Source organism: Brienomyrus brachyistius, chromosome 1, assembly GCF_023856365.1.
Source record: "Brienomyrus brachyistius isolate T26 chromosome 1, BBRACH_0.4, whole genome shotgun sequence".
In the NCBI taxonomy this organism is placed as follows: Eukaryota; Metazoa; Chordata; class Actinopteri; order Osteoglossiformes; family Mormyridae; genus Brienomyrus; species Brienomyrus brachyistius.
Window position 1 is genome coordinate 37,004,730 of NC_064533.1, and position 25,642 is coordinate 37,030,371.

The window sequence follows — 25,642 nt, forward strand, 5'->3', positions numbered from 1 at the left end:
TATTTTTTTACAATTAATAGAGTACAGCATCACGGAAAGCCTACAGTATCTTACACACATGCAGAGCTGCAGTGCTGTTCAGTGTCTCATTTCCAGTTTTTTTTTTGTTTGGTTTCGTATGAAGACACATAATGAGGGACAATCCCTTAAGTAAGTCTGTGCTACAAGATGTTTTCTGTTAGTTTGGTCAGAGGGGAGGTAAACTTTCATGCAATTAGCGAGGATGCAGGTGCAAGCGTGGTACCTGTGCGTATTTGTACATGCATCTGTATTTAATGCACGTTCATTAATAAACAGCTGTGTAAGGGCAGGATAACGATAAAGCTGCAGAAGTGAGTGAATGATTGCCTTATTTGCATATTTCAAGTCCCATTACATTTTCATTATTTTTTAAAAACAACTTACTAGTCACGTAAAATTTAAGCGTTAACATATTAGAACGTAACAGTAGCACTCATAACGACAATGGTTCTGCTGATTTTATTCAAACAAATAGCTTACCATGTCTGATAAAATGAACTTTTTAATTAAAAAAGGGACTATTTAATATAGCATAGGTCAACCCCTTGTTTTTATTACCTGTTTCAACATAGAATTTTTGCTTGAAGCTTCATTTAATGCTTTAGAAAATATATACTTATTCCGATGTAAGTTTAGTGAATGCATATTTACTGTATGTAAATTTTATTTCAGTTGAAATCATATTTATTTTCTTCCATTTTGTTACTGTCTGTGCAATTTCTGTACTCTTCTGCCATATGCAAGAGATTTTCCTCCTGAAATCAATATTATGTGCATTTTGAAGTATATTTTATCTTTTTTTGTCTTATGGTGTTATGTTAGGCATGTCCTCTTGCTTATGCACATTATTCAGTTTGATGCCAGCACATGCTTGATGGAGAGGTGAATAATTCACATCAGCTGGGACAGCTTGTTTGCTATAGAACTGGGGCACAAACGCTTCTCTGTCATAGATGGCTTTTCATGAAAGAATGTAATTTAGTGAAAAAAACGGTTAGCTTTTTCTTAGGTAACAGATTACCACTGTGGTGGTGGGGTTTCATGAAGTTTTGACCAAGAATTTAATATATAATGGGGCGGTTTCCCAGACTGGGTTTAAATCAGGCCAAGAGTAGGCCTGAATCTAGAATTGTTAATCAGTTGCTAATAAAAAACTTTCTGAAACAGACTAATTAGAGATTACTAACACGTGGACTAAGCAATCAGGATTAATTTAAAACCACCAGTGCTTGTCTGATGTAACCAAACTGAGGTTACCTATAAAACATGGAGCGGACTTCGAATAGCTGAAATTTCTATGAAATTGGAGAAGCAAATCCAACTATACAGATGGCAGCTGAAAAGAGACAACAGTCAAAAAATTTCACTGAGCATGAGAACTCTTTTCAAGACAATAGTCTCCAGATACCCCATCAATGAAGATAAACAGTACACCTCTACTATGAAGTCAAAGAAAAAGACTGCATGGCAATCCATCTGTAATGAGTTCAATTAAAACGAACAAACACCTACAAGACGGGTGTCCGATCTTATCCGCAAAGGGCCAGTGTGTATGCAGGTTTTTGGGATAACCTTTAGGTCAGCTGTTCAAACCCAGGTGTGAGGTCTTTTCGGCCAATCAGTCCTCTAATTAGTAATCTAATTAGGGAGTTGCAGCAATAACCCACATACGCACCGGCCGTTTGCGGATAAGACTGGACACCCCTGATCTACAAGGATAATTCACCAACTTCAGGTAAAAATTGTTAACTTTATGCAACCTTGTTAGAAACCCTACTTCTGTTACTGTTATTTGTTTGTGTCACCCGACAACTATTTCTCATTTAATGTATTCATTTGATCATATGAACTGTTCTTTGTTTGCAGGTGACAGTGAAATGGACAGAACTGAAGAGTTGCAAGGCAGTTTACCCTCCACATCATCAGAAGCTGTGATGTCTGCCAGCACTGCTCTCAGGAACCGAAGAGTCACAATCCATGAAAAGCTGGCTATTGAATTTCATGAACACAAGTTGAAGTATCTAAAGGAGGAGCATGAAATGAAAATGAAGATTCTCCAAGTAGAACTAGAAATGAAGATGGTGAGTGAGATGCAACTATCTCAATATATTATAAATACATAAAAAAATGTTTATTTCATCATATTGAATTACTTTCTTTAATATACCTGACAAAAATACACTTTTTAGAATATATTTATTTGAACCATAACATGTGAAAATGTATATTCCAGCAAGGTACGAGGCACATCAGGATTGTCGTCTTCTAGTATTGGAGGGTCTGGGCATCCATTCTGTTTCAGGTAGTTATGAAGAACAGCTGTTGCAATAATGACAATGCAGCATCTTCTTGGTATGAATCCAAGTGTTTTCCGAAGGCACTGAAAACGACTCTTCCAAATATGCGCACTAGGGGTCAAGTGGAGCACATGAGCTTGGTTGTAGCAGCTTTGCTCAGGTGTAACTGGGTGCAAGTATGGTGTAAACAAAAAAAATCCTTTGAGCGTACCCACTGTCACCAAGCAATATTCCATTATGATCTCCTCTTTCAAACCAAGCGTGCAGTGATGAGTTAAGTAAAATCCGGGAATTACGAGTGGCACCTTTCCAACGTACAACGATGTTCAAAAACTGTAATTGCGGGTGCATACACCTTGGACATTAATGGAAAACCAGTTCTTGCAGTTCCTTTATTCTTCAGCATCTAGGATAGAGGGACGTTTTATGGGAATATTGGTTCCGTCGATGCAGCCTATGACTCCTGGAAAGTTCCCATATTCATAGATTTGTACTTGTATTTAACTTGGGTTGTAGCATCTGGGAAGTTCTCAAAACATAAATGGCCTTGCATACTCTGTGAACGACTTTACACACTGCTGGTTCACAGACCCCACATATATTCCCAGTTTCTCTGTGAAAGGTGCCACTTGCCAAAAAACGTAAAGTTATGAGCACCTGCAGACTAACTGGAACAGACTGTCCTCTTTGGGTCACAGATGAAAGACTGGGTTCCAAAAGGGAAACAACCTCCATGGAATTTACTTTATGCATTTAAAAACGATCTCGAAAACTGATTTCATCAAAAAATTGCAGTGGGTCAACAAGAATTTGTCTAGCAGGTGGTATTCGTTGATCATCATTAACATACTCCATACGTCTTCAGCAAAAAACATTAATCTTAAGTTAAAGCTTAGTTTATTCAGGAATAGGCTTAGTCTAGTACTGTTACTGTATACGCTGACTGAGGAAGCAGATTTCTGTTAGTCTGCATTAAAAGGCTGTTTAAATGCACCAGAATGTAGAAGCCGCAAAGAATGTCCTCTTTGTGTGTTTTATTGTGGGTTCCCTCTCACAATAAAACAATGTTGAACCAGCACCAATGGTGGTATTTAAGTTTTTGCCAAAACTTTAAAGACATTTTTCTGTGCTCTGAGGACAATATTCAACTTTCAGACTTAACACAGAAATGTACATGTATCTGCTTATTGCTTGACCAAATATGGGCCACAATGGTAACAATTACAAGTACTATTAACTAATGCTCTTGTAATTGGGAAAGCTTTCTTAGTAATTACTGGAAACCCTTTTGTGACTACCTGTATTATGTTGCATATTCTACAGGGAATGTGTTGACAGAAGATGCCAGAAGCACACTCAGCTAATGGTGCAGAAGTCAGCAAATGTGAGTTGTTGGGACAAAGGGTGGTCTTGACTGTGCTTCTCCATTTTCAGCAGAGCATCTTTTGTCACCTGCTGAGTACAGAAATGTGAACTCATGTGCCCAACACCCACGAGTACCTGGTGATTACCACCCATGGGCCTGGTAATGACTTTGGACATGCAATGCATGATGGGGAAACAGGTGTACCTGTGGGGAGATGGGTTAATGTAGAACTTTAAAGCATCTGCAGCAGCTGGAATACTGAAGGCGTGTACTATTCTGATGGAAGGATATGCAGGGACCGGCACTGACTTTAACCTAACATCAAACTATAATTAGCAGAGATTAATGCTCATCGTCATTTTTTTTTGTATTTATAATAGTAATGGCTATGTTATTCTTACCACCTTTGTTTTTGGTTGCGGTCAACCATAAAGAATCAGTAGATTTTCTTTAAAAATCACAATAGAAAATAAGTAATCGTTATTAAGAGATCAATTTATCCATTTAACCAGTTATGCAATACAGGGTCACTTGGTAGCATGCGCGTCCAGGGCACACGATAGAGCACACCCGTTTGGGTTGCCATTTATTGATACACATGTAAATACTATTAAAACATCATGACAGCCTTAATGAGTGCAGCTGGTGAAGCAGAGAGGTTCACCTCTGAGAACTGATGGCTAAAGTATGGGAAAATTTGTTTCTCAGAGAGATGAATGTTGCAATGAATCTTGAAAATTTAATATAAAATAGTTTTATTTCATATTTTGTGTTATACATTTCACTTGGCCAGGTTACTTTTCAAAGCATCTTGATGCTCTGATGTTATTTGGACACATTATGGCAATAATGTCCACATTGCATGGATTGGATAAACTGTTGCTAAAATTTTTGAATCTATACAGCATAAGGCAGGGATACTGTATTCCCCAGACAGGATGCTGTCACAAATGCATGAGCTGTTCGGTGTGAAGTAATATGTAAAATAAAATGCCTTTATTATCAGTGTACATATAGCAAATACAATGAAATCCAATCTGCGTGTATCCCATCTTGCTTTCCTGTGAGACAAGCTTGCAGCCAGAGTGTAAGGTCAGACATTTATCTGGCTCGCCTGGAGCAGGGGTTAAAGGCCTTTCTCATAGGTGATGTCATTACTTTGTAAGCCTCAGGACTCAAACTAATGACCTTCTGGACACAGGCCCAGATTCCTAAGTCAGAGAGTTGTACTCCATCCCATTCAATTAATTGCATGTGTTTGGATAATTGAAGATGATGCAAACTCCACACAAAAATGCGGTGGGAATTATAATCACAGCCTTGGAGGTGTGAGGTAGCAGTATTAACCACTGCACCACTGTTAGGCCCATTCAGTCAATCATCTATAAATATTCACAGTGGGAAAATGCTAATGTAATACAGTAGGTCCCCATGACATGAACCAGTGCTGTTCTGAGTGGGGCTGCAAGTCGAATACAGTTAGCTTAAGGCATCCAGCTGATGATGCTCCAGCTGCCAACCTTCCTTCTCGAAAACATGTACATGTACAGCTATTTGTACATAAGAAAATGCTTTTAAAAGTTAACATTTGTATTGTGTTATTGATTTTGGTGCATTTTAACAACCAACAACTGAATTCTGTTTCCCACTGTTTTCAGTCAGCTGATCTCAATTACTGCTAATGAACGAGCCTATGTTACTGTACTGGTGATGAAAGTTCTTGAAGGTTCGTATGTAGAAAAATTTCTGTATATTTAACTTTCCATAAATAATACTGGTGTGGGGTAAATGTATGCACTGTACTGGTTGCATTGTTGCTACACAATTAGCAAAATCACAATATATTTATTAAGATAAGTGACTTCACATGCTCATATATTATGTGGGTGTGGATATGTGTGAAATAGGCTAGCAGCAAAAGCCATATAATTTTTGAGCTGGCCATGCTGAAGAGGTTAAATGGGTTCACATTGTAACTTGTGATGTGGGTTGCTGGGGGATGCAATATACGGTGTCTTGTGCTCTAGCCAATTGAACCAGCAAATCACCAGATAATTCAGCTTCCAAAATGTATTACTGGAAGCAATGAAAAACATGTACATTTTCCATTCTGTCACTGTTCCTAAAATACTATAAAGGTATACATTTTAAATGCAAAAATTTCCATGAAAAATTAAAAATCAAAAACAAGTGGGAGTGACTAATTCAGTGGTATTGTACTACAGAAGTGAATCGTCCCATATAAAATACACATAATGTTATTATGCTGTGGTTTTCCACAAACCATGTAATAATTAGCATATCCTATGAAACAAGGGTCCAGTTAACTGAAATTTCATCGCTTGTGCTATTTTGCAATTATATGGTTATGGCAATTTTGGGTATAGATTTCATTTTAATTGCATCCTTTTTGCAGCAGGAAAGTAATTCCATATCTTGTGGAATTCTTGGTGCCCACTAGGACTTTGAAATTATTATGTTAATTGTTCTCTTCTGTTGCCAGCAAATTTAAAGAAGTGACCACTTTATCAGTGTCATCTAAACAGATTGATGACTCCAAGCCCTGTGAATGCTGGATAATTGCGAATACCTGTTCAACACAGATCCTTTGCAAATTTCATGGTTAAGCAAAAGATTTATTTGCTGATGGTTAAGTGGTCCAATTAATGAGCTGGTCCAATTTCAATGACTGTTTTTGTATAGTCTGAAATGGGAATAAACCATTTTAAATGATGGAAAAATATACAAAATGAGTGACAGTAATTTAGAGGTTGTTGGTTAACATGATTTGGATAATTTATATATGAATAATTATATATCCCAACATTATATTCGTCCCAATATTAACCGAAATATATTATGAATAATTCAGTCATTTTACATTTTTATCAGAATTTTATCATGCCTTCCCAAATTGACAAGAATGTACCAAACATTAAATTATTATCTGTACCTTTGTTTTTGTTCTAATGCAGAAAACTTTAGTTGTTTCTGGTGCAGTGAATTCTACCACACTGGATACCTATTAACAGTAGTCTTTATGCGAACAACGACGGCTAGGTACTGAAAGCAGCTGTTAAATGCAAAGAGCTGCAGTTTAACCAGTCTTAGATATACAACTTTATTACAACCTTTAAATGACAGCAGTAAGAACAATGACAAGGAAATCCCCCAATATGTAGTCGTCCTCATAATGCCCTTCTGACTTTAATCATTCCAATTCCCCATGCTAATAATATTCATTTGCCATGCTTGAATAATGCTAGCTTCTGCTTAACCCTCAGGCTGTAGTTAACGAGTAGAGGGGTTGGGTGCTGGGATAATTATTGTAAGTGAACAACATCTAAAAGGTATATCCATCCCTAGGCTCCATCACCTGTGGAAAAATGTACATATAAAGGCAACTCAAGACTATAAATATGCACATGCATTGGGAATGCAATGGTGAATATATGTGATACTGAAGCAGAAATGCAGATTGCAGAATTTGCTGAATCAACTGTGTCAGGTGGACTGAGGTATTTCAGGCATCATGATGGACCCAATCTGACATTCCAGTGACCATGCGGGGTTTCATTTTCCTTAAAAACTTTAAATGTCAAATTTTCCTACAGGCGATTAATGAACCTGATTGGTTAATCTAAAATGTCCCATTTTTATAGCTTTCGAGTAATACAAAGACATATCTTTATTTTGTATCTGCACATCAAATTGTTAGACTGAATACACTGCTTGATATTATTTTACATTATCCACTATAGGTATTAGTTCCATTGGTGTTGTTGCATTGTAGAACTTCATAATCCCGATTTATATTAAAGATTTAAGAATAAATGGAATTGTATTTTATTGTTTCAACAAGGTTTTAGATTTCTGGCTCAAATAAAATTAAAACATGGAGTCAAGTTTCAGGAATTTCAGAATTTGCAAGAACAACAAAGCATAATTGCTGCAATCTTCATAAAAAGGTTTAAAAACAACAAATCAAACGTTTGTTTAATCAATCAAAGATGATCATCCAAGATCTGCAAAAAGACATCTTCTTTGACTGTCTACCACATATGGTAGTTAGCAAGTTCACAGTGAATGGCTGCTAGCTTGAGGCAATCCCATAAACAGCATGAAGGAGATAAATGTTTTTAAAATGCAACAGAGGGAATTCTTCCAGTGTGTTGAACAGCTTTGCTCCATTATGAGATGTAGATTTTAATATACTTTGAAGATACCCTCTATTGCAAATGAAAATGGAGGTTTCCTCATTATTGCACCGGTAAAATTTTGTCTCTGCTTGGGGCAGAATTGATCACCACTGGGGTTACTATCATTACAAGAACGTTTAGTACTGGTCCCTATTGCCAGCCTTGCTGATTATACAAAAACATTCTCCTAATAACCTTAAAGGGAATAATACCCTGGGACGTTCCTCATCCTCCACTTACCACATCTCCGGAGGGCAGTCAGGAATACATCCCCCCACCCATCCAAAAGTTACCCAAGCAGCAAACCTGATTGTCTTGTCCTACTGTCTTGGGGTGATATCATCCTTTACTTGAAAGCCCTACATTCTTTCACAACAAACCAAACATTGTTAAATGAATTCCCCCTGGAATCAATAAAGTGTATCTCCTTACAAATATACTTATTTACAAAATGTTTATCGTGTGCCACTTCTAAAAGGCAAAGGATAATAAAATCCTAAATACTGATGACAAAACAGGACAAAAGCAATAATTCGTACGTACAATATCACATATCACTAGCCGAGGAGAAAGCAAATTCGCAGACAATACATCGCACGTACGTTTAAGAGGCTCGTTTAAATGTCAAAATATTAAATACTATGTATTGATTGATTGGTAATTTCTTTAACATGACCAATATTGAATGAATTAGCAGAACACATTTATCTTTCATTGAAAGAGATTGCCTACATTATTCTCCTACCCGTAGGTAATTGGGGGTGAAGAATGAAAAGCTGGCTAATTGTTGGGAGTAATTAAATAATTATGGAAAATAATGAAATAACGAAAGAGGAACACAGAAGACCATGCGCTAGGTGCCGCATGTGGTATATACATACAGGACAATGCCTGCCACCCGGTGGTAGGACGAATTGGCGGTGACGTCACGTCGGAGGACTCAGGGACAGTCACGTGTGGTCACGTGGGGCACGAACGTCCAGTTCCTGCTTGGTAATGAACCAGGAAATGAAGCCGCGTAAATATTGCCTGACTGCTGTGTCAGGGCAGTAGTACTAACTTGACTGTAGAAGTTAAAAAATACATGTATATATAAACTGCTGAGTGGAATTACGTACATTATATTTCTGCCGGCAAAAATATATACATTTATTCGTGATGGCGTCCTTGTTCAAGAAGAAGACAGTAGATGGTGAGTTAAATTTTGCCGACTTAATAACGAGTTAGTGTAGTCCAGGCGACACCATTACTACTAGCAAACTTTTTTTTTAACTAGAGCTTGTTTGGCGTGTTCTTTCTGCTTTCGTTATTTTAAAACTAATGCCTCACATTTGTTAAAATCAAGGCTTTTGTTTTCCGTTCATGTAAATTTGAAGGCAACAGACGGAGCGTAACTAAAAAGAAGTGTAGTAGACGATTTGAAATAACAATACAGTGTGCATTGTTCCTGTACTTGGTTTAATTACTTTGGCTACAGTATTTCACTTCGGTCGGAGGCCGTTATACCCACTCATCTTTCGAATTATATCATCTTGAAAACGGAGTTCACATCATAGTATTTAGCATCATATCTGCTTTCTAAGTAAATAAGCAAATGGTTAAAATGATTTCGCTTATTCCGAGGAAACTCCTTTTACTGTGTAGACCGGTAATTCTTTAAACACGTCTTAATTCCTTCGATAAGGAAGTAATGCACAGGTTTCAAACGGTCATTTCCGCACTAATAGGCTTCTTGCTAAGCGATCCGCAGTTGTAGCACAATAGACATTCAGTTTCGCGGTTTGACTTTGGAGGCATAGTCTTTAAGCAGAAATTAAGGTAAAGTAATACATATAGTAGTTTCTAGGACGACTATCAAGACTTGTATTTTAATTTGTAATATTACACGGAAATGTTATTCAGTAAAAAATGACATCGCAGGTGTTTGATGAATGGATACAAATCAGTGCTTACTTGGGAAAGAACAATTTTAAAGTGTATTTGATTTACTGTATTACATATTTTCGATGATTTCTCCTTTTATAGTTAGTCGCCAAATTTAAATGGTCAATGTGACTAATTTCTTTACATTAGTACGTAACAACAATCTGTTCCCTGAACCTCCACAAATGGTTGAATGTTCGCAATTCTCCTTACTCATGTAACATTTAAAACAAATGTTTTAGTATCCACACCTTTCTGTGGACTACTTCCATATGAAATTCCAGTAAAAAAATGATCCAATGTAAATGCACTGACCATTTAATGCCATGTTAATTAGAAACAAACATCCAATTAAAAGCTCTCATTCTCTTATGAAGTGTTATTTCATCAGAGATAAAAACTATCACCAGGTAAGTTTATTTAATGGTGGTAAGTTTTGATATACCGCAAATAATTTTGTGTAGGAGGCAGAAGTTACCTTTCATATGTTCTCTTCCTTTGTACTTGTCTTTGCTCCTGGTGTTCTGAAGGTAAGGTGGCCACAATATTAGCCATCCAGTGTTTTACTGTTAAGTGTGAGGAGTTGGGATAGCTCTTGGCTTTCCTACAAGGATATCCCTCCCATTTAAGACGTCAATTGGCACGTCATTCCATACGTATACACGCATTGCTGTCTTAAGTGGCTAAGTATGAATCTACTTTTACTTTGGGGTGGGGTTGGACATTTGGGACGCCCACCATAAACGTCAAAAGATGCATTACATATTTTGGGCGTCTCATGAGTACGATTGCCTTGTCTGAATCTAAACATAATCTGCAAATAGACTACACTGAAAACGTTATCTGAAATGAGATATATATAGAATTTCTGATTTTCAGCTTTTTGCATAAGGAAAGACTTCAGATTTTTCACTGTTTTCAGATTGCCAGTGTTGTGAATCTCCAATATTAAGAAGTGAAAATATATTTTAACAGGACAGTTCAAACTATATGTTAAAGTAATTGTAATATTTATGTTGAAGTTGAGAACCCTTAAACTGTGCTGTTCTTAACTTTTTACTACATGAAACAATTAGAGAGATGCCCTGGTAATCTGCCCATTGTGGAATTTTGACTAAAATTTATGGTTAGTTGTAATTGGTTGAATAAATTAATGGAGAACTGCAACCTGTCGGAAGCAGTTCTATGTGCAAAGCAGGACCTGCTGAAAAGCTTTTGTGCCATGTGTCATGGGCAGTAGCATGATGGCAGGAAAGCCTAAGGCATGTAGTGCTAATTCTAGTGCTGCTGTGTCAAGGCTAATGTGTAATGTGTTGTTGCTGCCTGAATTTGTCATTCATGAACTGGAGGAGCATTGATTGTGATGCAAGGAAGTGTGTTATCTTTGGTTTGGGAGCTTCCAAGGCTACGAATCTCTCCTGTCATCTTATGGAAATGTTTTGATTAGAACCACTTGACATCAAATTAATGACAAAATTTGAGAGTAAAGGGTTATTTTCCTATTTATTGAACTAAGATTGTGTCTCTAGGCTGTACTGAGTCCTATATTTCTCCCCACCCCCAAGGGTGTGGTTCTCTTGCCATGAATTTTATTAACCTCATATTAGATCTTTGTCTCGTGCATGGTTTGTACAAACTGATTTGAGAATCTGTGTAGATTATTTCACTGATTGCCGTTTTATTCTAGATTATATTTTGAAATCTGTTTTTATAGACCAGGATATTAAGTGAGTCAGGTTTAGTGTATCTGAACTGAAGTATCAGAAACCAGCAAGCCATGCATCTGAACTTGCCAACCTGAAACACTAATTTTAAAGACAACATTTAGTAATACCTTTCCATTAGTTCTTGTAGATGGGAGGGGGGGGGGGTCCAAATTTATGCAGTGAAATTATGGTGCTGTTAATGGGATAACAAATATCTGGAAATCTTTAATTTTTAAGAAGTTCAAAGCATTACTCGCCCCCCCCCCCATCCCCCCGTCTACTCTGAGACCATGTATTGCTCATTGGTAATTTAATAGAGATTCGTTTTGCTTCTCAGAGGGTCTTTATTTCAAATCTGGAATGTTTGAGCACACAAGGTAGATGGTCCACTTAAGTCGGTCTCGATTTTAAATTCAGTAGTACCCCTGTTAAAGTATTGAGTGTCTGTACTGTATATATTAACCTTTTTTAATTTTGTGATTGTGGAACGCATGAAATGAGTTTTTAATATTTGTAATATTTAAGCCCACAAATCATTAACAGGGTCGATGAGATTCAGATGTTAAAGTCTGCAAGTTTTACCTTAGTGGATCGATCCTGATCTTCTGTTGCTCTGTCTAGACATCATAAAAGAGCAGAACAAGGAACTGAGGAGCACACAGCGGCAGATTACCAGGGACCCGGGCTGCTCTTGAGAAACAGGAGAAGCAAATGGTAAGTGAAGTTATTTAAAAAAGCATGGGCTGCTTATTAGGCTATCGCCTTCACTTCTGCTGAGCAGCCGCGATATGCTGCAACCCTGAACTGGGCAATTCACCACTCTATCCCATGTCTTTGCTGTGCACAGTAAGATGGGTGAATTGCTTTTACATGTGTTTTAGTATACAGACAAATTTGTTTCTGATCTTTTAAAGGTGTTTTTAAAGAAGTTTGATTTGTTCATTGTTTTTGTTCAAACCAAACCATTGCCACTTGTAATGACTTTAAAAATACTACATGCTATTGATTTCAAAAACAAACAATACGCTGTGCATAATTGCTTCTCTGGGGGATAGTCATTTATCCTTCATTAACGTGGCCTGTAATTAATCTAGTTATATTCTGGAATTCAAAAAAAGTCTGAATATAGGTCATTTCTGTTTTTCAGAAAGTCATATGATTTAGCATAAATTGCCTTGTAGCGTTTCCTTTCGCATTTGCATTAAATTTGCCATTAAATCTTGCCTTTAATTTTGAATTTTTATCTGAAGGATAGTCTTCCTCTGTAGTCTGTTTTATGCTCAGGCCCAGTAATTAGAATTTTGTGTTGCAGCTTTATTCATCATGCAGTAATTTTTCTTTTTTACCAGCCATTCAGAAGTTTAGGGTGTAATGTTGGTTGTCAGTTTGGTTTAGTTGTTAAAACTAGAGGACACCTTTTAATGAGTGGTGCATTGTTAGACTACTAGTGTTAGTATGAGGATTTGTGTATGTCATTGAATGTCCTCATTCTAGGCAGTTGGGTAACCTACTCTAGGATTTCCTCAGTCTGGAATATCCCCTTCAAATAATTATGTATTTCATTGAATGGGGATGAGTTACACATTTGATAAGGATATCAAACGATGTTCCAGAAACTGTTAATCTAAGTAGTAGTATATCAGTAAGTGCCACTTTGATTCTTGAAGTGCTTGCGACAACAGGGTGAGCGAATAGCTCCTAAGAAATAAATTGAAAAATGAAATACCAACTGATATGTCTGGATAAAGCCACAAAAGTATCCTCGCCTGTCTTTCAGATGTTTCTCATAATTAAATGCAGAAAAGCAAAAACAGCCCCTTTATCACCTGGCATAGGAGCAATGGGTACTATTTAATTAAACCCTCAAAGCAAAATGCATGATTGCAGTTTCTGATACCCTTTTTTGCTGACAATAGGAGTTGAGCAAGTGCTCTTGCAGTTAATTGTGCATTCTTATGGGTCATTCTAGAAGTGAGGGGATTTACATCTTGCAGCTTTTCAATAATGATCATGTCTGAGGGCAGCCCTATCCCTGGTCTCCATGTGCCATTAGTTGCTTGTTAGACAAAAGCCAGTCTGTAAAACTATATGTACCTTTATGTGCACAATATTGTCATCTCCCTCTAGAAAATATTAGTCCTGTTCATCCCTTAAAGTGTGTGTGGTGCTTCATGTATAATTTTTAATCCCCTTGAATTTCAGCCATTGCAGTGTATAAGCATGCAAGCACTATTAAAATCTTTATTTAGCATTATCATTAATGTGCTGCCTGTGTCAGTTTACCATAGAAATTATGGTAGCCAAACCTTCTGTCAAGCCAAAGCTTTGAAGCGCTCAGGACTGTAACGTTAACATTGTTGCACTACATTATTACTTTGAGATTGTGAATTTACTTCTGCATGGACAAGTGTGTGTGTGTGTGTGTGTGTGTGTGTGTGTGTGTGTGTGTGTGTGTGTGTGTGTGTGTGTGTGTGTGTGTGTGTGTGTGTGTGTGTGTGAGAGAGAGAGAGAGAGAGATTATTATTTTTTTTTTACCTTTTTAAGATTTGAGTCTTAAAAAAAAAGTTAACTAGCTAGGCCTGTTTTACCATCTGTTTGGCAAAGTGTGTAAGCTAAATTTGTCGTACACCCACCCCGAAGCTAGTTTTATCTACTAGTAGTTTTATCTGCCTCACATTTAATTGCAAATAAATGTTTCACATTTTCAAGAGTGGGGATATCCATTGTGGTGTTTTTCTAAATCCATGCAAAAAATCTGAACATACTGCTCACAATATGTAATAGACCACACTGTCTAAAAGACAGGTTTACACATTACAATGACCAGAGAAAATTGTACATTTAATTTTAAATCATGGAAACTGTGTCAGAGTAATACATATTTTATTCACACTGACTCCTGCGGTACCTTCTGCTGTAGCTAAACTCATAAATAAATGAGATTAGGGAATACTGATCGTGTTAACTAATTGGTTAGACACAAACAATACATGTTTTAGCATTTGGTTTCAGTCTAGTTTTCCAAAAAAATGGAAGTTGTGTGGTTTTTGAATTGCTGTGGGTCTGTAGTGTGTGTGTATGTGTAGCCCTACAGAGAGAGGTTTTACGGTTGGGATTTGCTTGTAAATTCCATAGTAAAAGAGATTTGACAGTAATGTATTTGATTTGCTCATAACTTTCCTGGAGGAAAAAATGGTGACCGTAATGTATTTTCTTCAGTTTCTACTATTTATTTGTTTTCCCCTCACTTTAGCTCCCTAGGGTGCAGGTTCTTGGACAGGCAGCCAATTCACTTTCTTTAGTGTGTGTGTGTTTTTTTTTTTTTTTTTTTTTTTTTTAATAAAAAAAAAAAACAGGTGAACGTCTTCAATGGACTGCACTGGTTTTAGTCCAGTATTTCTGCTGTAGTTCACTGGGCTCCCCATTGACAGTCATAATTATATGACTGAAGGTAAGGGTGGGCGATATAATGATGATTAGCACTATATAAATTTTCCTTGATATGAATGTGGCAGTTGCTCGATGAAAGTTTTGATATGATTTACGGCCCAATGTGTTGCCAGCCCCATGTTTTGCACACAATGAAATGAGGTCACTCTCTGACTGCTTGTCATGACCAGCAATGAAGCACAAGTGGAAATACAGCCGTGAAAACAGAGGGTTGATTAAACAAATAGCAGAATGTGATAGGGTAGGTTGGCAGACAGACAAAACTGTCAAAATAGGGCAACTTGCCAGGAGAGCAGGTAAGTCCAAAGCAGCCCATTTAAGGGGTAATCCAGTGAAAGCCAAACAGAATGTCCACAGTAAAATTAAGTCCGGGATAAATCCCGAAAGTAGTAATCCACAGAGAATTAAGAAAGGATAGGAAGAAGTGCTGGCTTTTATTCAATAATGACTAAATTAACCTGTTCATCTTCTCTCAGACATGCTGTTTGGTAGTATTGACCAAAACAAAGCTTCATGAACCATTTGTGAATTTTTGAGCCCGTGTGGCACTTTTGGTGTCCTTTTCGGCATGCTTTAACCGTCTGTGGTCTCGGGGTAGGGAACACACTCACTGACTGGGGCATGGTCACACACTTCATTCAATATCATAAACTTAATTCGTGGCAAATTTTCTTATTTGTTTTGGCATTACATTCAATTTTAATGTATATTGTAAATCTGATTTATGTGAAGTTTGTAATTTGACATCAAAGTATAGACATTGCAAAATGCAGTTTGGAACACTTGCAGAAACATTATAAAAGTACATAGTAAACAATGGTGGCAGTTTATTTTGATCCCAGATCACCGAAGTCTTGGCTATATGAAGATGACTAAATGGTGTAGTTGTAACATTCAGTTGGATAAATAAGTTTTTTTTTTTTTTTTTTTTCTTAACTCATGTCAATATTTCTGGGCTCCTTCCATTGAATATGTAGGAGCTTCCATGTGTATGCATGAGCCATTCACACCTGGCCACACCCCCCCCCCCCCCCCCCCCCCCCCTTTCATGGCGCTGATGGGGATGTATCTGGATCGCATTTCACTGTTGCATTGTTCATCAAATTACCATGCGAATGCATTTAAATACTTGCTAATGTGGCTATTTAGAATGTGAATAGTGATCTTCAAGGTGAGGGTGGTACTACACGCCCCCGATGCAGGTAAAACAAAGTGACATGGTTTACTTTTTTGCCGATTTTTAACCTAATTTTAAAAACTTTAGTACTTCCGACAATGAACATTTTGAAAAGACAGATTAGATTTGTCTTTTTTTTGTGATACATATTTCAGCGAGATGTAAACTGGATTATACGTGAAAAATACGCTGCGTTGCCAACGACGCACTTGACCCCAGAGGGTTAAGCCAACGATTGTCAACCCATGGGTTGTGACCGAAATTTGGGTTGCGGCAACTTCTGAAAGGGTAGCAAGGCAGAGTTGAAAATGTAAGCATTTTAAAATCAGTAAGCTCCTATGGTGATCCATGGTCAGATTTCCCAGCCTCACTCTTTGAATTAACCTATAAGAATGGGTCTTCAATCTGCAAATACTTAGTGAAAACTAGTGAACACTCAACCTATCCAAGAAGTCAAACCACAAATGCTTAATTTAAAATTGACTGAATGTGCAGTGCGATTTGTATGATAGGCACTGATTGGCGTAAATTGCAGAGTGCACTATGTGCTTTATCATAGCATTAATTTAAAACTATGGTTGATGTAGGGCTGAATTGAGCTGGCACAGTAAAATTGGATCATGGTATAAAAAAGGTGATTTGGCCCAAAGGTGATTTAACGTAAGACCTGCTTCTGCTTGTACTGTAAAAAACCCCTCTTCAACACAGGAACTGGAAATCAAGAAAATGGCAAAGACTGGGAACAAGGAGGCCTGTAAGATTCTGGCTAAGCAGTTAGTCCAGCTACGGAAACAGAAGAACCGCACCTATGCAGTGAGCTCCAAGGTCACCTCCATGTCCACACAGACGAAGGTCATGAACTCCCAGATGAAGATGGCAGGTGCCATGTCCACGACTGCAAAAGTAGGACATTTCAAAATTTGCGCGCTCATGCATCACCGTGCACCCTCAGCAACGAGCATTTTTATTAGCATTTTTAAAATGGAATTTGTTTTATAATATTTGGTAAACAATGTTTGTAAATGTGTATTCAATATAAATGAGCAGATGTTCAAAGCCCCTCTTTTTATAAGGGCTTAATTCTATGCCGGTGAAGGCCAAATGGGCTGAAAAGCCAAGTGATTGTGGAAGAAACTGATAGTAAATTGCTTCACACATCATGCTGAAATCTGATGGTGTGAATCTGCTTGCTATATAGTGAAGTAGGAGCAATAATTATTAAATTATTTGAACACATTTAATCATAATAGAAGAATTGAATAAGCTAAAGTGCACAAAATTCAGGACATTGGCAGCTGTATCAAACATATTTTGATGCTCAGACTCTTACGGACAGAAGTCGGCTATTTGTTGAAATGTTTTTTCTTTTCTTGAATTGGTAATACTTTGTAGATATGTACCCTGGGAGTTGGGGGATTGGTTAAGGATTGGAGAGGCATATACTGTTTGGTGCTGAGCCAGTAGTGGTCGGCCTCATGTTACAGAGCCTCTAAATTATTCTGTGTATTCAAATGTGATTTTGTATGTTTGCCTGGAACATGAATTTTTCAGTGATATGAAGGGGTTTCAGTGGGTATGTAGGGGTTCATCTTCGGTCTTATGACAGTATGCGATTGTTGCTTGCAGTTTGAGAGCATAGCATGTAATTGCTGTGTCTCAGCTCCAGGGCTGTAGGTTAAAATTGATTTCTTCAGAGGGTTGTTTTAGGTTTCTCCCACAATCTCAAGATGTACTGTTTAGGTAATTAGCAAATAGTCACTTGATTACCATGAGGTTTTTTTGAGTGTGGATAATTGGACAAAACACATGACATTCAGTAATATGATTCACTCTATTCCAGACTATGCAGGCAGTCAATAAGAAGATGGATCCGCAGAAGACCTTGCAGACAATGCAGAACTTCCAGAAAGAGAACATGAAGATGGGGATGACAGAGGAAATGAGTAAGATCATTTATTGAGAAATGTATTGATATCTAAAGAGGCATTTCGGCAAACTATTGAAGTGGCCATAGCAGGGTAATTTTTCAGCTGGCCAGCTTCATTGTACACCCTAATACAACAGAATATTAGTTTCCCTTGGCTGCCTATGCCTTTATGGTTATACTTTACATACTTCAAGTGTTTTTTTTTTCTTCAGTCAACGACACCTTGGATGACATCTTTGATGAATCAGGAGATGAAGAAGAGTCTCAGGATATTGTGAATCAGGTGCTGGATGAGATTGGCATTGAGATCTCTGATAAGGTAAGCAATAATCACTTCCCATACAACACAGAACTTCTGAAGTAACCTTCTGGTTACTGGACAGCCTCTAGTTATCTTGCTACTTACTGTGTCTGAACTTGCAGTAGAGTGCTAACCCTAATATTTTGCAGATGGTGAAAGCACCTTCTGCTGGGAAAAACCTCCCAAGTGCCTCTGCCTCCAAAGCTCCCACTATCTCGGATGAGGAAATTGAGAGACAACTGAAGGCCCTCGGTGTGGACTGAACCCCTTCCCTGGGCCTCACTGCTCTGCCTGGTTACACAAGCTACTTCAGCACCCAGATGCAACCTTAAGTCTGTATGTCAGGACGTATCACATGTGTGGTTAATTGTTGATGAAGAGAAATGCTTGTTTTCCTTTTCTGGGTTAAAATAAACGAACAGTAGGCCTTTATGTGCATGTTTTCGGTGTTCTGGTGGAGGATATCAGTCACAGTAGAAAGGTAGATATGCAGCAATTGGTAGGAAGTTTGAAATACTGACTCGTATATGTCAACGGGTTTATTGTAAATGCATATACAATCCATAATGCATACTGTACCCCTGTCTTGGATTGAAGGATTCAATGTCAATTTGTCAGGTATTTTGCATATGGGTCTTGACAGTTCTAATGCTGACATTTGATATTTCTTAAACTACTAGGGGGATTGTCTTGCATGATTTTTTTTTATTTATTTTTTGAAAACTTGCAGTACTTCATCCCTCATTTATACTTATAAAATGCATCAGGAACTCATCTACACTTTATATAATGGTGACTTGTTCACTTTGTGGGATTTGTAAACACTAATCTACAGTTCATTGTAGACTAATCTCGTGATTCTCATAACCGCCCAAGTAACCCCTTTATATATTTATCATTCAGGGTATGTTTGACACAGAAATCAGCCTAATTTGGCTGTAAGTTCGCTGTGTAGTTAAATGGAGAGAGTCGAGATACCTTTTCTGGGGACCTCGATACAATAGTAGACTCTACCCTGACTGCGAGGACAACACAACTTGTTTCCCCCCACTTTATTTAAAATGCAAGTAATAGGGATGAGGATTATTAATCTGCACAATGTGCACAATCAATATATTATGGCTTTTTGTTTAGCTAAGGTATTCTGAATCAAATCCTTCACCAGCATTCCTGTAACCTCTGAGTGGCATAATCTGTTTCACTAACTCTCCTGGCAGCATCTGATGCACCATGTTTATTTCCAACTCTGGTATCTGATGTCGTCTGTGTTACTCTTGGTTTTTTTTTTGTTTTGTTTTTGTTGCCTACGTGTGGCTGACTGCAATGCACTTGGGCCATGTGTGATGCATTCAAGTGAAGCTACATGAACAATATCCCCTTTGTCACTCATGGTCGCTTAGCCATCATTGGCAAACGATTCTGCAGATGAGCTACTGCCCAGATAATTGTTTTAAGAAGCATACTTGCCTTGTAGAGGTGGAATCCTTAATGAGTTACCCACACTCATACCCTTACCCTACTCTATATACAGTAGTTTCTTTATCTGATGCAAGAAACCACTCCTTACCTAGATCCTAGTGTGGCTAAGAACGTCAAAGATCTACCAGAGAGTTTGTCTAAGGATATTGCTTAAGCTTGTAAAAGGGCTTTATTGTAAAATAAACTTTACTTATGAAACATGTTGTTGGAGGTGTCCCTGCACAAATACTGCCCACAACACTTATGGATGATCTGTACATCATATTTTTCTTTTTTCCTGCCCAGATTATACTCTGATATGTTTACAGAGGATACGTAAGTAAACTGGGGTGTTTTAGTAAGAGTCAAAAGCATACATATTTGTTTCTTATAAACTTTTTGAAAATCGTACCCGTCTTTGAGCTACATTTTCTCATAGTCATTGTTGAAAATATTAGTATTACGGTTTCACTCTTTTCTGATGGAATGAGTATTGGCTAGGGTTGTAAAGTAGCTCACTTCAGATAATCACTTTTAATTTTGACATATTTTGATTAGTCTTCTGACAAAAATGCATAGACCTTGAATAAATGTAAACGGGTATCAGGCTAGTGAAAATCAACTGGGTACTGCTTATTTCAACTAGTCCAGTTCATGACAATGAATTTTTAAACTGATTAACAGTCAAATCAACTATTTGTTTCTATTCATTTCATTGCGATTGGAGTACGGTTAAAGGAATATTTACACATATCTCAATGAGTGAAATATTCAAGTTGAAAATATTAATATACGTTGTGCAATTCATTGAGCAAAAATTGATGTAAGAATGGTCAAGGGATAGCAAAATCATTTAACTCACTGAGGGCTGGATTCAAATTCTCACAAGATCAAAGTGAAAAACTGAAATCACAAACTGATCACTGGCTCCTTGATTTCCTTTCTGATTGCAGTAGTTCATGTTTTCTCATTTTGGCTCTACCAACAATGTTTTGGCCATTTAATTTCTGTAACCAATCTTAATAAACTCTGTTTAAAATCATCGCATTAGTTCATCAGACTTAAAAGTTAACAGCCACCAATAATAATGGAGAATACGAAGAATACGGAACTAGCACATCCTAGGGGAGCTTTTTCAAAGTCAAATAAACAAAAACACTATGAGACAAAAACAGTGACAACTCTCTCGAACCAAATGAAAAGCTAAGGAATAAAAGTGTGTTTTAAGACCAGATTTAAAAATTAAATCCACCCAGTCACTTCTCTGTTTTAGCCTAGACTTTCTGGCAGTCAACAAAGACAGATCAGCAGGCCTGAGAGATACAAGTACTGGTATGATGTGATCACGCCTTTTAGTGCCTGTTAAGAGATGTGCTGCAACATTCTGTACCAGCTGTAAGCAGGAGAAGGAAGCTTGGCTTGGCTCACCCTAGGTTAATGTGAAGGTCATCACTAGTTCCACTGGGCCGAAAAATGAGTATCTCGGTTTTAATCCCATTGAAGTTTAAAAAATTTAAGGTCATCTAGGCCTTGATACCCTTCAGGCAGTCCAGCAACAGTTTCAAGAAAACTATAAAAAAAAAAAAAAAAAAAAATCTTATTTTCTGAAGAAATATATATAGAGGTAAGTTTTAATTTTATCTTAATATAAACTGTGTGAAGTACTTTTGAATGTTATAACCCAGAAGTGATAATGTTTGATCATTATTAGCTATCAACATTTAACTAGGTTAAACTGTTTATTATATTTGCAGTTGAATTTTAGCTTAGCTAGCCAGGCAATTAATTGTAGGTTATTACTGCTATTTCTTAGCTGCTGTAACAGTGCTGTTGTGTGCCTGTGATACCTGCTATATCAACTTGTAGCGCTGCAGTGAAACGTTGGCTTTAGCTCTAGTAACATCATTCTGAGCTTCAGGAAAACATATTTTGAGTATATGTGTATTTTGTTTAATGCTTATTTACAAATGTTGCAGTTGCTATCAAACACAAAATGCATAAAAACAAAAACGCAAAACATGATCATTGTACTATAATACCTGGTAGTCAAAATTCAGAATTTCCCAGTGGAACTTTTCAATACTCTGTCCACCCTTTGCTCTGACAAGTGGCTCATGTCATAGTGTAATATTACTTTAACAATCCATATCCCAGAAAGGGGTCCTTCAACTGCATAACATGAATTGCAACAGTAAAAAGTATAAATATGGTGTTGCACTTTAAAATAGAAGGGAGCGTGTTTACAAACGAAATGCTTGCTCCAAATCCATTCTAGATGTTCAGTTATTGTTTTGGGATGTGCTTTATGATACCCACAATAATAGGCATATTCTAATATGCCAGCTTTTCATTTTCAGGAATTTAAGTTATTATATTCTTGTTGGAGAAGTGTGAGAGAATTGATTTATTGCTCTGTGTTAAAAAAAGGCTCGTAACTGGCCATAGCTCTAGTCCTAGACCCTCTGGGTAAAGTGGAACTTAATGTAATGAATGTTATTAAGTGGCCATTGCTTTGTGCTGGAATCCAATGTTTTTGATAGTCAGAAATGGCTTTATATTAGTTTAATGAACTTTTTTAGATTTGTGTTCCTAGTGAATTATTGTGTTGAAACTCATTGCTCATAAAAAGAATGCATTATTTTTACATGAGGCTTTTAATGAGATTTTTTTGCCTAGCCACTGTGAAATTTATGACTAAAGACTTATGTTAATAATTTGTGGTAATATAACTGTAAATGCTAATTTCTAAGAAGTGTTAAAGTTCCCTTAATCTTATTCTCTTTAACAATTATTCATAACCATTTGGACTGAATTACAAATTCAGTCACAATTGGTTTTTATGTATGTAGAATACATAAAATAATCTTATTAAAGACTTTCATTATCTAGTTCTTCTAACTCATAAGTAAAGATGTTTTATATGACTTGCTCCAGGGTTCACTGACTGCCTGACGGCTTCAGCTCTAGAACTGGTCAGTGTTGAAAATGCAAGGTGCAGCTGATAGTAAAACATGCTGTACATGTTATGCAAAGCAGCAGAAATCCATGAAGGGCCACAATGTGTTGCACCATCCAGCATCCCTCCTTGATCCACTCATCATTATTACAAAGACCAGAAGCTTTTATTACCTTGTTAAAGAAGAAACATTCCCTCTTGAACCTGAGATGTAAATATAGCCACCATAAAACAAGCTGAGAGGTGATGGTAATACAATGCAAACCCAGTTATAAATCTACTTTAAACTCATGGAGAAACATTGCCTGTCTGCTCTCACTGATATACATCATCTGTGGGGTTGTCTATGACAGTCATAGCCCGTGAAGTGACACACCAGAGGTTTGTCTGGGTATGACAATTACTGTGGGGAAATGCTCCAGCTCTCTGCTACATACACTTTTTAAAAAATATTATGTGCATCTGTTGGGGTGGTTTGAAGGACAGTTGCTTAGAAATCTGTGCCTGTGTCTTGAAGGTTGTGGATTCAAATTACAGTATATGGCTGGCACCATAATCATCTCATCACTGGGCCCTTGAAACCCAATGTGCTCTAGGGACACTGGATGCACCCTGACCCTGAGCTTTCGTAGCTTGTATTTTGCTTTACACAAAGGCATCTACTATTTTTTTTAATTACAGCAAAATATTAAATTTAATTTAGTTTTCAACATATTGAAAAGGCACATAAAATCGTTAAATATGTGTATTTACAGACCACTTTAACATTAGGTTGTCTCTATCGATTATATGAATTAATAATTTAAACACACGAATCATCTGACGAATCATCGAAAAATAGTTTATATATTATATAATAAATACATTGTAATTGGCACTAAGCGGGAACCAACCACATCGCATGGCACACACTCAGTCACACGTAGGGTCGTTTTAGGCACTCCATTTAAGTTGAATGTTTTTGGATCGTAGAAAGAAATGGGCGGATATGCTGAAAATGCACTCGCACGCAGAGTGAACATGCAAATACCACACACAAAGCTGGGGTGTGTGGTGACAGCGCCACCCAGGTCGCTACTAGGCTAATGTTATTACTGACAGGGCATTTTATGCACTTGCTATTGTAACATCGCAAGGACCGCGTTAGTCTGCTGGGTTCAAACCATCAATAATTTACACTAAAACATTTTTACTTAGTCATAAGAAACCAACACGTTTGTGAAGAACTAAAAAAATGAGTGGAGAAATGTGAACAAGAACTGGTCACGAAAAGACATTTCTATTCCGCTGTATAGAAATATTTCATATTGCAGAGACAATTTGGCCAAAATCTCTGGATTTGTGGGCACTGCTTTGTGTCTGTTGGCACAACTCAACATCAACATCACCAACTTATTTGACAGATTTTGTAGGTAGATAATAAGATCTATTTAGGTATATAGTTAATTCCTACCTGACCTTTTTCCAGTATCTTTCAGCACTGCTTAAAACATACAAAGCGTTAACAAATAAATAATACTTCTTGGTTATGCAAATATGGTTGTCATCTTTGATTTGTAGAAAAACCGGGATATTCTGACTTTTTACTGGGGAGGGAGGCGATTAAACCATTTTGCAAATAGCTGTAGGACTCCGTATTGCCTCCCTTGCCTATATTTGTCCTGACGCAGACACAGTTGCACTCACTTTGGTCCCCTTTGCCAGCTGTGGTCCCTTTCTACGTTAAATATAGATTTTTTTGTTTTGTTTTAAGTAAATACACATGGTCTAATTATAGTCTTATAATCTATTATAAAACATAATCTTAATATGGTATACTCCTTTTAACAATGAAAACGATACGTATTATAATAACTTACACAAAACCTTTTAACTTAATTAATTTGGACAACACTGACATTTCTCACCTCTGTTTCGTGAGTATTTCTCATTCGTTTTTGCTGCCTGCAGAAGTCCCTGCTGCCCCTCGATGAATGATTTAAACTTCAAGCATGATAATTTAAAGTTTTAATGTTTGGCTTAAGTTATTCTGCTAACTGGGAAATTCTTCTTTGTGCAATATCCCCCAAATCTGTTTGGTTGTGCCTTATCCAAGTTTTCTGTTTTCGCCCCCTTTGAATTGCACGTTGTAAATCGATTTTTCTTTGACATGGATTTGCATGCGCGCGGCAGACCGACAGCCAGAGCAGTTGCTTGGTATTAAGATAAGCTTCGTACTTCTGCTACTAATCAAAGCATAGACAAGGCCAAACGTCGCCGTGTTTTGCTCGTTTTTAGTCATTTACGGTCACAGGACTGGATGTATATAAACATGACCAGGAAGAAAAGAGAACAGCGGTAAAGGGAAACCAAGTGAGGTTTTATTTGAAACGATGAAATTGTAAATTAGATGTACATTTTCACAAAAAATCGGGACAATTCGTGTGGAGGGAAAGAGTATTAAAAATATTATCTCTTCCAAAAAACAGAACATCCCTGGAAAACTGGGACAAGTGGCAACTCTACAGCTGCGGAAAAAATAAGAGACCACAACGCAATTTTTAGTTTCACTCATTTCTGAATTTAAGGGTCAGCGACACACACACACACACACACACACACACACACACACACACACACACACACACACATATATATATATATATATATATATATATATATATATATATATATATATATATATAAACAAACTGCAACTAGCTGGTTCTCCCCTGTTTCTCATTAATGGAGGACGTCCTTGCTATATGAGACTTCAATTCTGCTTCTAGGAGCCTGAAACAAACTGTCCTAGCAGAGCACACCTGCACTTAATGTTTCCCATTTCTTTTGAAGGTCGCTTGATGTCACCCTCCGATTCATGA

General features: G+C 37.2%; 1 protein-coding gene and 1 long non-coding RNA gene across 2 annotated transcripts; both read left to right on the plus strand.

The window, feature by feature from the left end:
- Positions 1 to 1,691: 1,691 nt before the first annotated feature.
- On the plus strand, positions 1,692 to 3,778 carry LOC125744898 (uncharacterized). The gene is made up of 4 exons (XR_007398520.1): positions 1,692 to 1,756; positions 1,888 to 2,102; positions 2,255 to 2,323; positions 3,642 to 3,778. It is a non-coding gene; the product is annotated as an uncharacterized LOC125744898 (long non-coding RNA).
- A 5,068-nt stretch (positions 3,779 to 8,846) lies between these two features.
- On the plus strand, positions 8,847 to 20,044 carry LOC125741093 (charged multivesicular body protein 2b-like). Its single transcript, XM_049012706.1, is given in 7 exon segments — positions 8,847 to 9,075; positions 12,134 to 12,192; positions 12,194 to 12,226; positions 16,848 to 17,042; positions 17,980 to 18,082; positions 18,279 to 18,385; positions 18,517 to 20,044. Coding segments are annotated over 7 exon segments (645 nt in total). The 5' UTR covers positions 8,847 to 9,041; the 3' UTR covers positions 18,631 to 20,044.
- The last annotated feature ends 5,598 nt before the right edge of the window (positions 20,045 to 25,642 follow it).